This window comes from Pelophylax lessonae (assembly GCF_965119305.1).
Source record: "Pelophylax lessonae genome assembly, chromosome: 8".
In the NCBI taxonomy this organism is placed as follows: domain Eukaryota; kingdom Metazoa; phylum Chordata; class Amphibia; order Anura; family Ranidae; genus Pelophylax; species Pelophylax lessonae.
This window is the reverse complement of record NC_138775.1, coordinates 150,706,743-150,720,167: the sequence shown is the minus strand read 5'-3', so window position 1 is coordinate 150,720,167 and position 13,425 is coordinate 150,706,743. Positions and strand designations below refer to the sequence as shown.

The 13,425-nt window shown below is 38.9% G+C and overlaps 1 protein-coding gene across 2 annotated transcripts in view; it reads left to right on the top strand.

The window, feature by feature from the left end:
* The window catches only part of EDEM3 (ER degradation enhancing alpha-mannosidase like protein 3), a 116,971-nt gene that overhangs the window by 60,914 nt on the left and 42,632 nt on the right, over positions 1 to 13,425 (top strand). For both annotated transcript variants that reach the window (XM_082265425.1, XM_082265426.1), the window contains exons 12-16: positions 3,504 to 3,587; positions 3,700 to 3,824; positions 4,517 to 4,682; positions 10,151 to 10,305; positions 10,712 to 10,865. In XM_082265425.1, coding sequence (XP_082121551.1) covers positions 3,504 to 3,587; positions 3,700 to 3,824; positions 4,517 to 4,682; positions 10,151 to 10,305; positions 10,712 to 10,865 — 684 coding nt within the window. The remainder of the gene's footprint in view (positions 1 to 3,503; positions 3,588 to 3,699; positions 3,825 to 4,516; positions 4,683 to 10,150; positions 10,306 to 10,711; positions 10,866 to 13,425) is intronic.

Below are 13,425 nucleotides of genomic sequence, written 5' to 3'. Positions count from 1 at the left end.
TAAGGCCCCTGTTCCAGCTGAAGTTAAACAACCCCAAAGCATCATGCTGGCACCGCCATGCTTCACTGTGGGTATGGTGTTCTTTTGGGGATGTGCAGTTTTTGTGCCAAACATATCTTTTGGCATTATGGCCAAAAAGGTCAAGCTTGATTTCATCAGACCATAATGCATTTTCCTACATGCATTTTCCTACATGCTTTTGGGAGACTTCAGATGTGTTTTTGAAAAATTTAGCCGTGCTTTGATGTTTTTCTTTGTAAGAAAAGGCTTCCATCCTGCTACTCTACCTCATAGCCCAGACATATAAGGAATATGGGAGATTGTTGTCACATGTACCACACAGCCAGTACTTACCAGATATTCCTGCAGCTCCTTTAATGTTGCTGTAGGCCTCTTGGCAGCCTCCCTGACCAGTTTTCTTCTAGTCTTTTTATTAGTTTTGGAGGGACGTCCAGTTCTTGGTAATGTCAGTGTTGTGCCATATTTTCTCCACTTGATGATGACTGTCTTCACTGTATTCCATGGTATATCTAATGCCTTGGAAATTCTTTTGTACCCTTCTCCTGACTGCTACCTTTTAAAAATCAGCTTTTGCTGTAGGATGCAACTAAAGCCTCGTACACACGCAACGGTTGTTGGCCGTGAATTTTCGGCCAACGTCCGATCGACCAATTATCGGCTTGTTAGTATGATGATTCCGACAACCGACTGCGACTTTTCGGCCGAACAAAATCTGGTGTGCATGCTATAAAATTTTTGTTGGCCGTCAACAGAACGGCCGATTTTTCCATCAGTCAGTACAGATTTCGGCAGACAAAAATCAGATGAGCAAGACTGGGCATGCTCAGAGAAGAAAAAACACACGGAAAGTAAACCAGCACATGACATCACTTCTGAAGTTGGTTGTTGTTGGCCGAGAAAATTCGTGTGCAGTCTAGAGCACATTTCAACCAACACAACAACACTGGACAAAAGACGGCCGATCGGTCGGCCAACAATCGTTGCGTGTGTACGAGGCTTTAGAAGATGTCAGAAAAGACCTACTAGACCAGCTGAACTTTATTTGGGGTTAATCAGAGGCACTTTAAATGATGGCAGGTGTGTACTGACTCCTTTTTAACATGAGTTTGAATGTGATTCCTTAATTCTGAACACAGCTACATCCCCAGTTATAAGTGGGTGTGCACACCTATGCAACCACATTATTTTATTTTTTTACTTTTACCCCCCCCCCCCCTTTAAAAGATTTGAGTTGTACAGTTTATAGGTCACATTGAAGGGGGAAAAAGCTCTGAAATGATTTATCTTTGTCTCTTGTTTTTTTTAAATCACAGAAACCTGACATTTTAACATTGTATGTAGACTTTTTATTTCCACTGTAGGTATCCTTAAACAACGGCCTATTTCCATACTGTATTGACAATAATTTACTTCCTCTTATTCGTAGATTAAAACCACAATCACGGCTTGGACTAAACTACCTTTTAGGCAGAATCAACATTTTTAAAATGTATCTTTTTGCCACGCTTCCTCTGTTCTTGGCAGCTCACCGGTCTAGGTCCCTAAACAGCGGTTTTGAAATCATCACTCCCTTATCCTATGGGCAGGCAAGCCAGCAAGAATTGCTAGGGATACACTACAGTTGCCCCTGTCTGATGGAGGACTGGTTATGCCCAGCCTTCAAACATTATTTTGCATTCCAACTGTCTCATGCACTGGTGGTTTAACCCGAATACAAATAATGCAGCTACTGCCCTAGAGGCAGCAATTCTCACTTCATGAGTCCTTGCAAAACCTTATCCATCGGCAGGCGGGCGATGTCTCTCCCAATGCTCCACTATAGCATAATCCACGTCTTCGTGAAATCCACTCCCGGGAGGATGTCTTGTTCTGGGCCACATACGCGGTCGCACAATTGTATAGAGGGGGATCGTTTAAATCTTGCGGATTTTAAACGTGAATACCGTATACCTGGCACTGCAGATTCGACATACGTCAGTTGCTGAGTTCAGGTTGTCTGTTTTCTTCTGCGTTTCGAGGCTTGAGCAAATGCTTTCTCAAATAGATCACTCTAAACTTATTACAACTCCCTAATACACATTACTACCAAACACCTTGAGAGAACTATCTCGGATTGGCGACGGGACATGTGCGATCTCATAGTGGAAGTGTGGCGGTAAATCTTACCCCTATGGCCATCTCTGCCGAGTTAGGGTTGCAAACAAATTCTCCATTGTTCCTATTATACCCCCTATGTTCTCTTTTGGATGGGTAGGCTCGCATCACCCAACTGTACCAAATGTCCCGGGAATGTAGACTCCTTTTACCATATGGTTTGGGACTGTCCTTGTATTCAATCTTACTGGTTTGAAATCACTAATTTTGCTAGCACAACCTTCCAGATCCGCGAATATTTGTAATCCTTTACATTGTTTATTGGGATATATTGAAGAGGGTACTCTTCCTACAGGGAGGAAAATACTTTGTTTTTTGTTTTTGTTTTTTTGTTTTTTTTTTTCTTTTTATGCTAAAAAAAAAAACAAAACATACTTCTAACCTGGAAGTCTGCAACTTCTCCCTTCTCCCTTTTTGCTTACTTTGATTACGAAGGTTCTTCCAATGTATAAATTAACTTATGATTCAAGAGGCTGTTTTTAGAAACTTGGTCCCCCTGGTTAGATTCACAGGCTATGGTGGCTCCAGAGTAGCCTTTGGTTTTCTTGCATTCCTGTATATGTACTTTTGTTGACCATAAGCTATATCGTGCATAGTTTATTTTCCACCTTCTATCTTTTGCAGTGTTTGGATAAAGTATATGAATGTTCTGGTCTCGTTTTCTGCAATAGGATTACTTGGTATAGATGAATGGAGCTCTCTTCCCCCCCCCTTTTTTTTTTTTTTTTGTTGTTTTGTGTATTTGAAAGGGCTGCATCTCGGCACATTGTTTTGTTTAGCATGTTCTGTTGTACTACTGCTGAACTTTGGCAATGGATGTATTGTTCATAAAGGTTTAATAAATATAACCCTTTAAAGAAAAAAAAAAAAAGTCTCATGGCAAGCACCCCCTATGTTTTTCAATGACAACCATTCAAATATGTGCGACTTAAAGTTGCAGAGAAATTCAAAAGGTTCCTGCACCACTTTGGTCAGACTTTCATGCGGCTTGAGTTCCATAGACTGCAACGTAAAACCTCAAAAGTCGCATGAAAGTCCCACATGAATGTTATAAATGCAAAAGTTGTCCATTATCATTGGTCAAAACCTAAGTTGCATCCAAGTCGCACCCATCCACAGCTGCATCATAATTACATCAAGGTTTCACTCCAAATTTGCACAACTTTGGAGTTGCACAAGTGTGAATGGAGCCTTATTGTTCATTGAAATGGATGTAAATAATAGGATTTGTTGTTGCTCTTGCAGTGTGTAAATATTTAATTTATGTGTGTAAATATTTTATTGTTCACTGATTCATTGTGGTCAATTAAAATTTATGACTCTTTCAGGCCTTTACAACTGATTTCAGAGTACACTGGGCGCAGCATCCATTAAGACCTGAATTTGCAGAGAGTACATATTTCTTGTACAAAGTAAGATATGCCTAACTACATTTATAATTTTTCTTGGATCTTTGTAATTGCTGTGAATGTGACAATTGTCTTACCAACAAATCTGATGTCCTTTTTGCTTAAACTGTTACAGGCGACTGGGGATCCATACTATTTGGAAGTGGGAAGAACAATTATTGAAAATTTAAATAAGTATGCTCGTGTTCCATGTGGGTTTGCAGCTGTTAAAGATGTACGTACAGGGAGTCATGAGGACAGGTATGCCATACTTATTTTTTGCTTGAAGCATTTATGATAAAAAAACATGACAAATAGTATCACTATATCAGGCATGTGTAGGCAAACCATCATAAACAAATGGAGGATATTGTCAAGAACATTGATAAATTCGTACGCAGAAAGTTCATAGGCTGCTAGTGTCCAGAACATGAAGGTGTGTGAGCATGTAGCATTCTTTATTTACTTTGTATATTAGGCGCATCATACCTTCCCTTTTGTTCTACCAAGCATTGGCAATCCAGTCCCCATGTGTGGTGTTTTGTGTTTTTTTTTTTTTTTTTTTTTTTTTTTTTTTAATTTATAACATTTTTGTGAGGATAATGCAGTAATATTAGTCATCATATGTATTATTTTGGGACCCTAGATAATCATGGACCAAAAATAAATTATATTTTTGGGTTGGCATATGGAGTATAACACTTTCTGCTCATTTGGAATAGTCATTTTGGGGGCTTTTTTTGTGAAGCTATGTACAGTGATGATCTACAAAAAAAAAAATGCGTTGGCAAGAAATTTGTTTTCAGTTAATGCTATCATATCCGTGAAACATACATTTTATCTGGGTGATGTTTGTTACTGCATTTTACACATTTGCCTCCTTTACTTTTGTGTGAAGGCATATACATTCAGACACAACCAGAGATAATTTTACTACAACTTTTTGTTTTAAGGATGGATTCCTTTTTCCTGGCAGAGATGTTTAAATATCTTTATTTGCTGTTCTCTGAGAGGGAGGATCTTATATTTGATATAGAAGATTACATTTTTACTACAGAAGCACATCTTTTGCCTCTGTGGCTGTCCACTGCAAACCACTCCAAACAAAAGAAAAACATGGTATGTATTAATTTTTATTCATTGATAAATCAAGTCCTTGTGTAAATCGGAAACAAAAAGTTGGTGTTAGGCTTAAGGTTTTTTTTTGGGTATCGAAATACCCACTCCAGGCAAATTTCTTAAACTATAGGAGCCCTGGCTTGCTGTACCGGGTTTAGCCCCCCTCTCCATGGTCATAGGTTACTACAGTGTTAACCTAAAAAGTTATTGCTATACTATTAATACGTGGTAGGTTTTTCATTATCTGGCCCTTGTAATGTGATGAGAGTACAGAGTACTGGGTGAAAGCAGATGATTTTGTTTTTTTTTTTTTTTTTTTTTTTTTTTGGGGGGTTTTTTTTTTGGGTCTTGTTTTTTGCATGACTGAAAGGTTCCTTATGAAACACAGTAGTTTTTTGCTAAAAATTATTTCACATACATACCTGAAACCTTTGGATTAGAGTGAATTGTTACTGTGTTTGCACTGTGAATAACAAGGTGATGCTTTGCTGTGTTTGTTCAAAAGCTGGAAGGCTAATTCATGTCTGACTTTGCTCTTGAGTTTCATTTTTGTTATATTTTTACTTTTTTACCAAAAAAAAAAAAAAAATTGAAAATTTCTAATAAAAACAATTTGACAAAAGGTTTGATTGGGGTTCATAATGGATGTTAAAGTAAAGCTGGGAATACACACTCAGTTGTTTGAACGAAAAAAGAAAAGAAATGACAGATCCTTGCATTAACACAACTATGTGTGATCCAGGGATCTCTCCCACTGAGCTGTAGTATTCTGATGGGAGGATTCCCTCCTATGCCAGAATACACTAGCAGTTGCAGCCAGTTCTGATCGAATGCTGGTTTTCCAACATGACCTTTTGTCAGAAGCCGGTCTAACTTCTCAGCTTCTGTTTAACAGAGAAAAGTACACACATATCGAAAGTCGTCCAGTTCTTGCTGAACCAGGCGACTTTCGGTATATGTGTACCCTGCTTTATTGGGATATAGGATTGGGGTATGCTGAGGGAAGGTTAAGGTTTAGGATGAGGTTTAAGTGTTAGGAGGAGGGCAGGAGCTGAGGCATCGCCTAGGGTTTAGGTTGACTGATAAGGGTTCAGGTACAGCTGCAGAGGGCTATGTGTAAGGAGGTGCTTTAGTTCCAGGGGCAATTTACCATTGTGCATGTGACACAGGAGCTGAAGGATTTTTCATTTGACACCACAAACTACTTACTGAGAACGAATGTGTAGCCTTTTGGGAAATTACAATTCCCAGCAGGATGGGGCATAGTGAGACTTCTCTGAGTCACAGGTTATAGATTCTGACCTTACTGTACTGTCAGATGATTATATTTGTACTCCGCACCAGAAGCCTGTCACTGGCAACTTTCTTCACAAGTCCGTTGGCACAGAGACCCAGTGTAAACAGGGTAGCGGGCCATTGTTTTATCCCTACACTAAAGCACTTTCCCTAACCTTACACTGGCTATCCCTCTAACAATTTAAGTGATCCCGTAACACTTAATCACTTCAATACAGGGCACTTTCACCCTCTTCCTGCCCAGGCCAATTTTCAGCTTTTAGCGCTGTTGCAATTTGAATGACTATGATGGGTAGAACTGATGAGGGCACTGGCAGGCTCCCTGAGGACTAATTGGCATCCCTGGTGGCATGGGTGGGCATCAATGGTGGCTCTAGTAGCATCCCCCAAGGGTCTGCACTGGTAATCAATGCTCTGATTACCAGCACAGACCCCCCCTGTCAGGAGAGCTGCTGATCAGCTCTCCTCTACTCGCGTCTGTCAGGCGCGAGCTGAGGAAAGCCAATCAACGGCAGTTCCTATTTACTATGTGACCAGCTGTGATTGGACACAGCTGGTCACATAGTTAAGAGCCTATGTCATGGGCTCTTTTCCAGGATCGGAGATGCAGTGTGTCAGAGTGACACACCGCACCACCGATCGCCGCTCTGCGCGCCCCCCTGGACGTCATATGACGGCCAGTCAGGATAGAGCAACCACTTTGCTGCCGTCATTTTGCTATATGACGGGCGGCAAGTGGTTAAGCTTCTCTAACCCTAAATGTTATCCTTCTCTAACCTTAATTCTTAACCTAATTTCTAAAACAAATATTACTTCTTTCCTATTTTATTTTTTCAGTGCTTTCCTTTTACATGAATTCTCACCAGGAATATTACACTGTTTGTGAGCCACATGTAACACCTTTTGTGGCTTGAGGCCAGTTTAAATTTTAGATTTCAATATTTTTATTGAAATTGAAATATTAGTACAATGTCCTATAAGGCACAATCTTTGAACAATAATGCAAATAGATGTGAAAACTAACACAAAAATTGGAATGTATATCCCTCAAAATATTCATAGATATAAGACCTCCTGATATTAAGCCAGGAGATCTCATCAGTAAGCCATCTCGGTAGGAATACCAGTAGAGATAGCAAAACAGAATAGTAAGATACAAATGATTATCAATAGGGTTAAGGAATACATGCCCAATCCACTAGGGACTGACTGCGCGATATTCCATCAAGCCATTTTGATATGTGATACTGGTAATGGCTATGTCACGGGGAAAAGAGAAAGGCGCAGGGAATGGAGAAGGGGAAAAAAATGGGGATAGAATCCCCTGTGTACATTCCTATGAGTATCATCAGCACAGAACTATATATTCTGTCAAACGCCTTGCAGTTATTGAAGATATCAGACAAGATAAGGAGAAAAAAGAGGGGGTAGATCCAGGAAAGGAAAAGGGAAGAAAGAAAGAAGTAGGAGAGGAAAAAGAGGGCCAGCCAGAAATTCATTAAGTTACAGATAAATCTCTTATCCATGGATCCCATGTTGCATCACTTTTTTTTTAGTAGAGTTGCGAAGAATACTGGTAATGCCCCGTACACACGTGCAGATTATCTGAAGACTTTTGTCTTCAGATTTACCTTTTCTATGTAGTGCAAGGGCCTGCCGGATTGCATACAAATTGAAAGGTTTAGGTTTGACCTCATATTATATTGTTTTGGTAAATCTGCAGACAAAAGTCTTCAGATAATCTGCACGTGTGTACGGGGCATTCGTCTTTTGTTAACCATGATCCATCTAAGTTTATTCTTCACATATTCAAGGGGAACCATTGACTGACTGCTTCCAGTATTTAACAATAGTTATTCTAGCTGCTAAAAATGTATATTGAGTCATATTCGATTTTTTTGGGGACCTCATCATTAAGTTTTTGAAAAAGCACTGGTTTCGGGGATCTATGAGTATCAACCCCTGTCACTAAATGTATCAAGTTAAATATTCAGATCCAAAATCTGGGGTGACTACAGGGCACTGCCACCAAACATGATACATTGTACCCATCTGGCCACAGCGCCTAAAGAAAGTGGAGGATGCAGATGGGTGCATCCTCGCAACTTTGGTTGGGACCAAATACCAACGTAAGAGTGTTTTATAGTTTACTTCAAATAGTGTTATGTTAGTATATAATTTGGATAAAGCGTAGGAAATATCTTGCCAATCGGATAATTCAAAAGTAGTATTCAAGTCCCGTTCCCATTGATTCATATAAGAGAGTTTAGTAATCGGGTCAGTGATAGTGGCGCGTATACCGTAGATATCCGTCCCTGTAGTAGGCCTTTTGTTTGACAAGATAGTTCAAAATTTGTAAGTGTAAGGGGTCTCTCTAGCAAATTAAGTTTTAGATCGTATAAAAGAGATAAGCTGAATGTATCAAAATGTTTCACTAGAGGGCATTTGCAATGCTTGACTTAGTCACCTATCCTAAAGAGCCCCTTGTTAAGCCACCATAGGAATGGCATCGGAGTCAGTCCGGGGAGAATTTGGAGTTTGCACAACAAGGGGGCCAGCAGGGTATGTGGAGCTGACAGGGGTTTTCCATGTTTTACTCCATCCCAAACTGCTAGTGAATGAGACCGAGTTGGACATAAAATAGGGGGGCAAAGACAGGAAGCCACATTAGAGAACCAATGGCAAAAGGGCACAGTTTTAAATTTTAACTAAATAGTTCTACATCTAATCAAAGAAATACTTTCATATTTCACAATGTAAAGAAGAATTCCAACTATGGATATTGTATACATAGTAATGTTGGTCCAGCTTGGACCAATATAAACATGTATATATAAAATATGTAGCCAATCCCCCTGGAAACCGAGATCACTAAAGGAGACACTGCTACTTTATTCATCTCCACTTGCTTCCAGTTCCCATGCTGAGCAGCTGCCCTGTGAACACAGGAGGTGGGCCACTCAGCACCAGTGCTATTCAGAGATCTCTTAGCTTTTTTTTAATTAATACAAAGCCTTCTCTGAATGGAACAGGTAGAGAGGCGGGGCTGTGACTGTATTTCCTTCATGCACAGTGGTTATTTAGGTTAACTTTAAAGAGGAACGCCAAGGTGTGTGTGTACACACAATATAGGTGTGTGTGTGTGTGCGTGTTCTTGCCACTGGATTCGCAGTTTGCCTTAATCTTGTAATTCACAAAACCTCTGCCTCACATAGCCACAGTCAAAGGGCAGTGCTTTTTCAGATTTGCAGCCTCCTTTTCCCTGCCTGCTCTTTTGACATTGAGCAGCAGTAAGATGATGCCTTTTGTTGACCATTGATCAGTAGGTGACAGAGGTAGCTTTGGTGGGAGGTGTTTATTCATCTTTTAGACATTTCTTTTCACGTAGAAGATTGTGATTGTCCTGGTTGCTTTTTACTGTATCTGGTTTGTGCTTTCTATCTGTCGTTTTGATAATTAAAGTTGTAACATTTAAAGATGACGTTTTTTTTTTTTTTTTTTGAATGATGGGTGAGTACACCACCATACACATTAGTCTAAGAGTGTGTATTTTATTACCTGCAGGCTTCCCTGCTGTGCCTCCCTCACAACTGTCACATTGTTCTGTAAATATGTAGTGGAATTCTGTCATTCAACTGCTCCAACACCCATTCATAGAAAATTAAGCATCGTGGGAGTGTAGTAATAAAAGTTCTGTCATTTAAGGAAGGGGGCAACTTTTCGGTGTAGCAGCAGCTGCAGTTCACTTCCATTAGCGTCAGAAGACAACAGCTCAGGACCGTATCCAGCGGCTCTGAAAAGGCACAGCAGAGAAGATTTTTAGCAGAAGTAGCAGCCTGCGGGTAATGGGATTCCCTCATTACAGAAAAAATTTACAAAACTTTAGCTTAAAGCCCACTTTTTTGGAAATGGGTTTGAATTGCGAGACTTGCTGTACAGAATTGCATTTTTGTGGCAAATAAAACTATTTAACGTTTAAGCATTGCAGTGATGAGCTGTGTTTACTCAAATAAATGAGTAGACGCAGCAAGAATGCGGTTACAAATACGAATCTAAGTTTATATTTTTCTTAGGTTTTCCTGCACTTGATTGGTAAGCACATAAATAGTCATGTTATAACTTGGTAAGAGTAAAGCTTGTTTTAACTGAATGATTGCCTTAATTGCTTGCAGACTACACAGTATACAGAGCTTGATGACAGCAACTTTAAATGGTCTTGTCCAAATACACAAATCCTTTTTCGTAATGACCCTTTGTATGCTCAGAGTATTCGTGAACCCTTTAAAAATGTGGTTGACAAGAATTGTCCTCGTACTACTTTAGGAATGTGAGTCATATTTTTTTTTTTTTTTTTTTTATCAAATGTATAATAGTTAACCTTATAACATGCTGAATTTGAGAACATCATTTGATTATATATATATATGTGTGTGTGTGTGTGTGTGTGTGTGTGTGTGTGTATATATGTATGTATGAATATATGTATGTATGTATGTATGTATGTATATATATATATATATATATATATATATATATATATATATATATATAATGTATATGTATATATATATATATATATATATATATATATATATATATTCTACACTGTGTGTGTGTGTGTGTGTAATAAATGTATATATGTGTGTGTATATATGTATGTATGTATGTATAGACACAGTCGTGAATTACAGGATGCTGTATTGTGTGGATTACACCACTAAACTCTGTTGTAGGGATGAGCTTTCTGGCAATAGAAACCGACCACCACTGCGTGCTAGAGATTTCATGGCCAGCAACCCTGAACATTTGGATATCTTGAAGAAAATGGGCGTCAGTCTTATTCACCTGAAGGATGGAAGGGTTCAGCTAGTCCAACATGCCAATCAGGTAAGCAAATTGTGGCTTTTTTTTCTTTTTCTACACCCTGCACATATTTGTAAAAGTGGATGGTTCATTTAGTTTTGTAAAATGTTAAAGCACTTGAAATAAACTCTCTTCAGCATTTATATACAGTATAGTGGTAGATAAGTTAATAAATTCAGGCATTTTCTGTGTTTGATGGCTCTTATAATTGTGAAGTCCTAATCATTTTTAGTTAATAACACAATTAACATTTTACGTCACCATATGTTGTTTACTGCGCAATGATTTAAACAGTTGGTTATTATTTAGCAAAGAGAAAATGATCAGATTCTTAACTAGAACTGAAATTTCTTTAATGGCAATACATCATGCATATGCATTATCTAGCTGCTAATAAGGCTTGTAGAGCAGTAAGGAGATATTTGTAACCCACTATAAAGAATGAGTTTGCTTATGTGATCTTTTTGATGATTTTTTACTTTTTGTCAGTCACTCTTAGTAATTTACACCTGTATTTTGGTGAGTTAAGTTCTTGGACATTGGATCAGACAATTGTCCTGACAGACTGATGTCCAATATCCTAAAAATGCTCTGGATTTATTATTATTATTATATAGGATTTGATTTATATAGCGCCGACAGTTTACGCAACGCTTTACAACTTGAGGGTAGACAGTACAAATACAATACACTTTAGTACAGTAGGAATCAGAGGGCCCTGCTCGTTCGAGCTTACAATCTAAGAGATTTATGCTCCGTCAGTGATTTCAAGTCATTTGGTTCTGATAAAAAACACACCATTAAACCTAATCTACCATGTTTTACATTTGGGATCTAGTTTTTGGTGCTGGCGCACAGCTTTTGTCCACAAAACATTGTTCAAATAGTGTTTTGCAAATGTTAAGCAAGAGGTTTTTTTTTTTTTAACTGTAGAACAATGATCTCCTCTGTGGTAAAGACTCCAAACAGAGCAAGACCTAATTTTTCCCATGTGCAAAGCATTAATAAGATCCCATCTGGAATACGCTGTCCGGTTTTAGGCAGCAGTTCACCCAAGAAAAAAAAAAAAAATATTGGGGAACTGGAGTGCAGAGAAGGGCAACAAAACTGATAAGCAGCATAGAGGAGCTGAGCAATGAACGGAATTTATGCTCTCTTCAGGAGAGGTGTTTAAAGGAGATTGGATGTACAATCACCATGTATAAATACATACATGGTTCATATAGTGAACTTGGTGCAAAATGATTCACTTTAAGTACTGTACTTGTATTAGACATTGTCAAGAACACTAGACTGTGAAAGTGGGAGCATGTACCTGTTATAAAAAGGTACCCACTCCCAGGAAGAATAAAAAAAAAGTTTATAGAGGAGGGACCTTCACTTAATCAAGTGAAGTTTTTACTTAGATATATGAAATGTGTGTCCCATATCTATTTACGTTAGGCTTCTTTTGTCATCTGAATTGTGCATAATATCCTTGCACTGGTAACTGAAGAATGCTGGTAGCACTGGTAACTGAAGAATGCTGGTAAAATTGTTAAAGTCTGCAAATACCTTTTGGCTGTAAGGTAATCGGTCTCAAGACTTTTTCGAAATTTTGAACCATTTTCTAGACTTTTAGCGGCGACTCTTCTAAGATATGGTACATCAGCAAAGACTGTTTTTGTTCTCTTTTTAAATATGTATCAGGGCAGGTAAACCCATGATGAATTGACTGAAATAGTTGGTCTCGGTTGTCCTATCTTAGGTCAAAGCAGCTGACATTTGCATATTAGTATTTAGAAATATTTGTTGCTGCTATATATACACCTGATAACTTTTATCTCCACAAGACAACACAGTACCTGTCCCATGTGCTTCCTTCCCAGTACCTTGCTCTCCTTTTGAGCCTTGTGTCACAACCGCTGAATTCAGGAGCAGTTCGCTAGGAACACTTTAAGGTTCATATGGGGGGTTTTTTTAAACTCTGCTTTATGCAATTAAAGAAACATTTAAAGTGGTTCTTAAGGCAGGAGGGTTTTTACCTTAATGCATTCTGTGAATTAGGGTAAAAAAAAACAAAAACTTTCCTTGATCAGTTCCCCCCAGCTCTCATCCTAATTCTTGCCTGCGTCCAGTCTTATTACAGCGCTGTGCCCGAGAGCAGAAGCACTGCTCTTTCTCTCCTCATAGGACTCGGAGCAGGAGACATTGGCTCCCACCGTAGTGCCTATCAAATGTGACAGGGGTATAATTCTTGCAGCAGCTGAGAAGTAAAGTATCACATTCCCGGCATCTTCCTTCCCATGGAGTGGTTGAGATGTGGTAAAAACTCAGTTCTGAAATGTTTAATGTTGGGCAGATGGTGGGGCACTTTTACCACTACCCTTTTAGCTTCTCTAAATAATGGTTCCCCTCTCCCCACAACTAAATGTCTAAGCGCACTATTTTTTTTTTATTTGAGAACGTGCAACTACTTAAAGCGAACTTAAGAGCCTATTCACATTAACGCGACTTGTCAGCCTGACGCCTGACAAGTCGCGATATGTCACGGTCCATTGAGTAGTACAGGACCCGTTCTAATAGGAGCGACACAAGTCGCTCC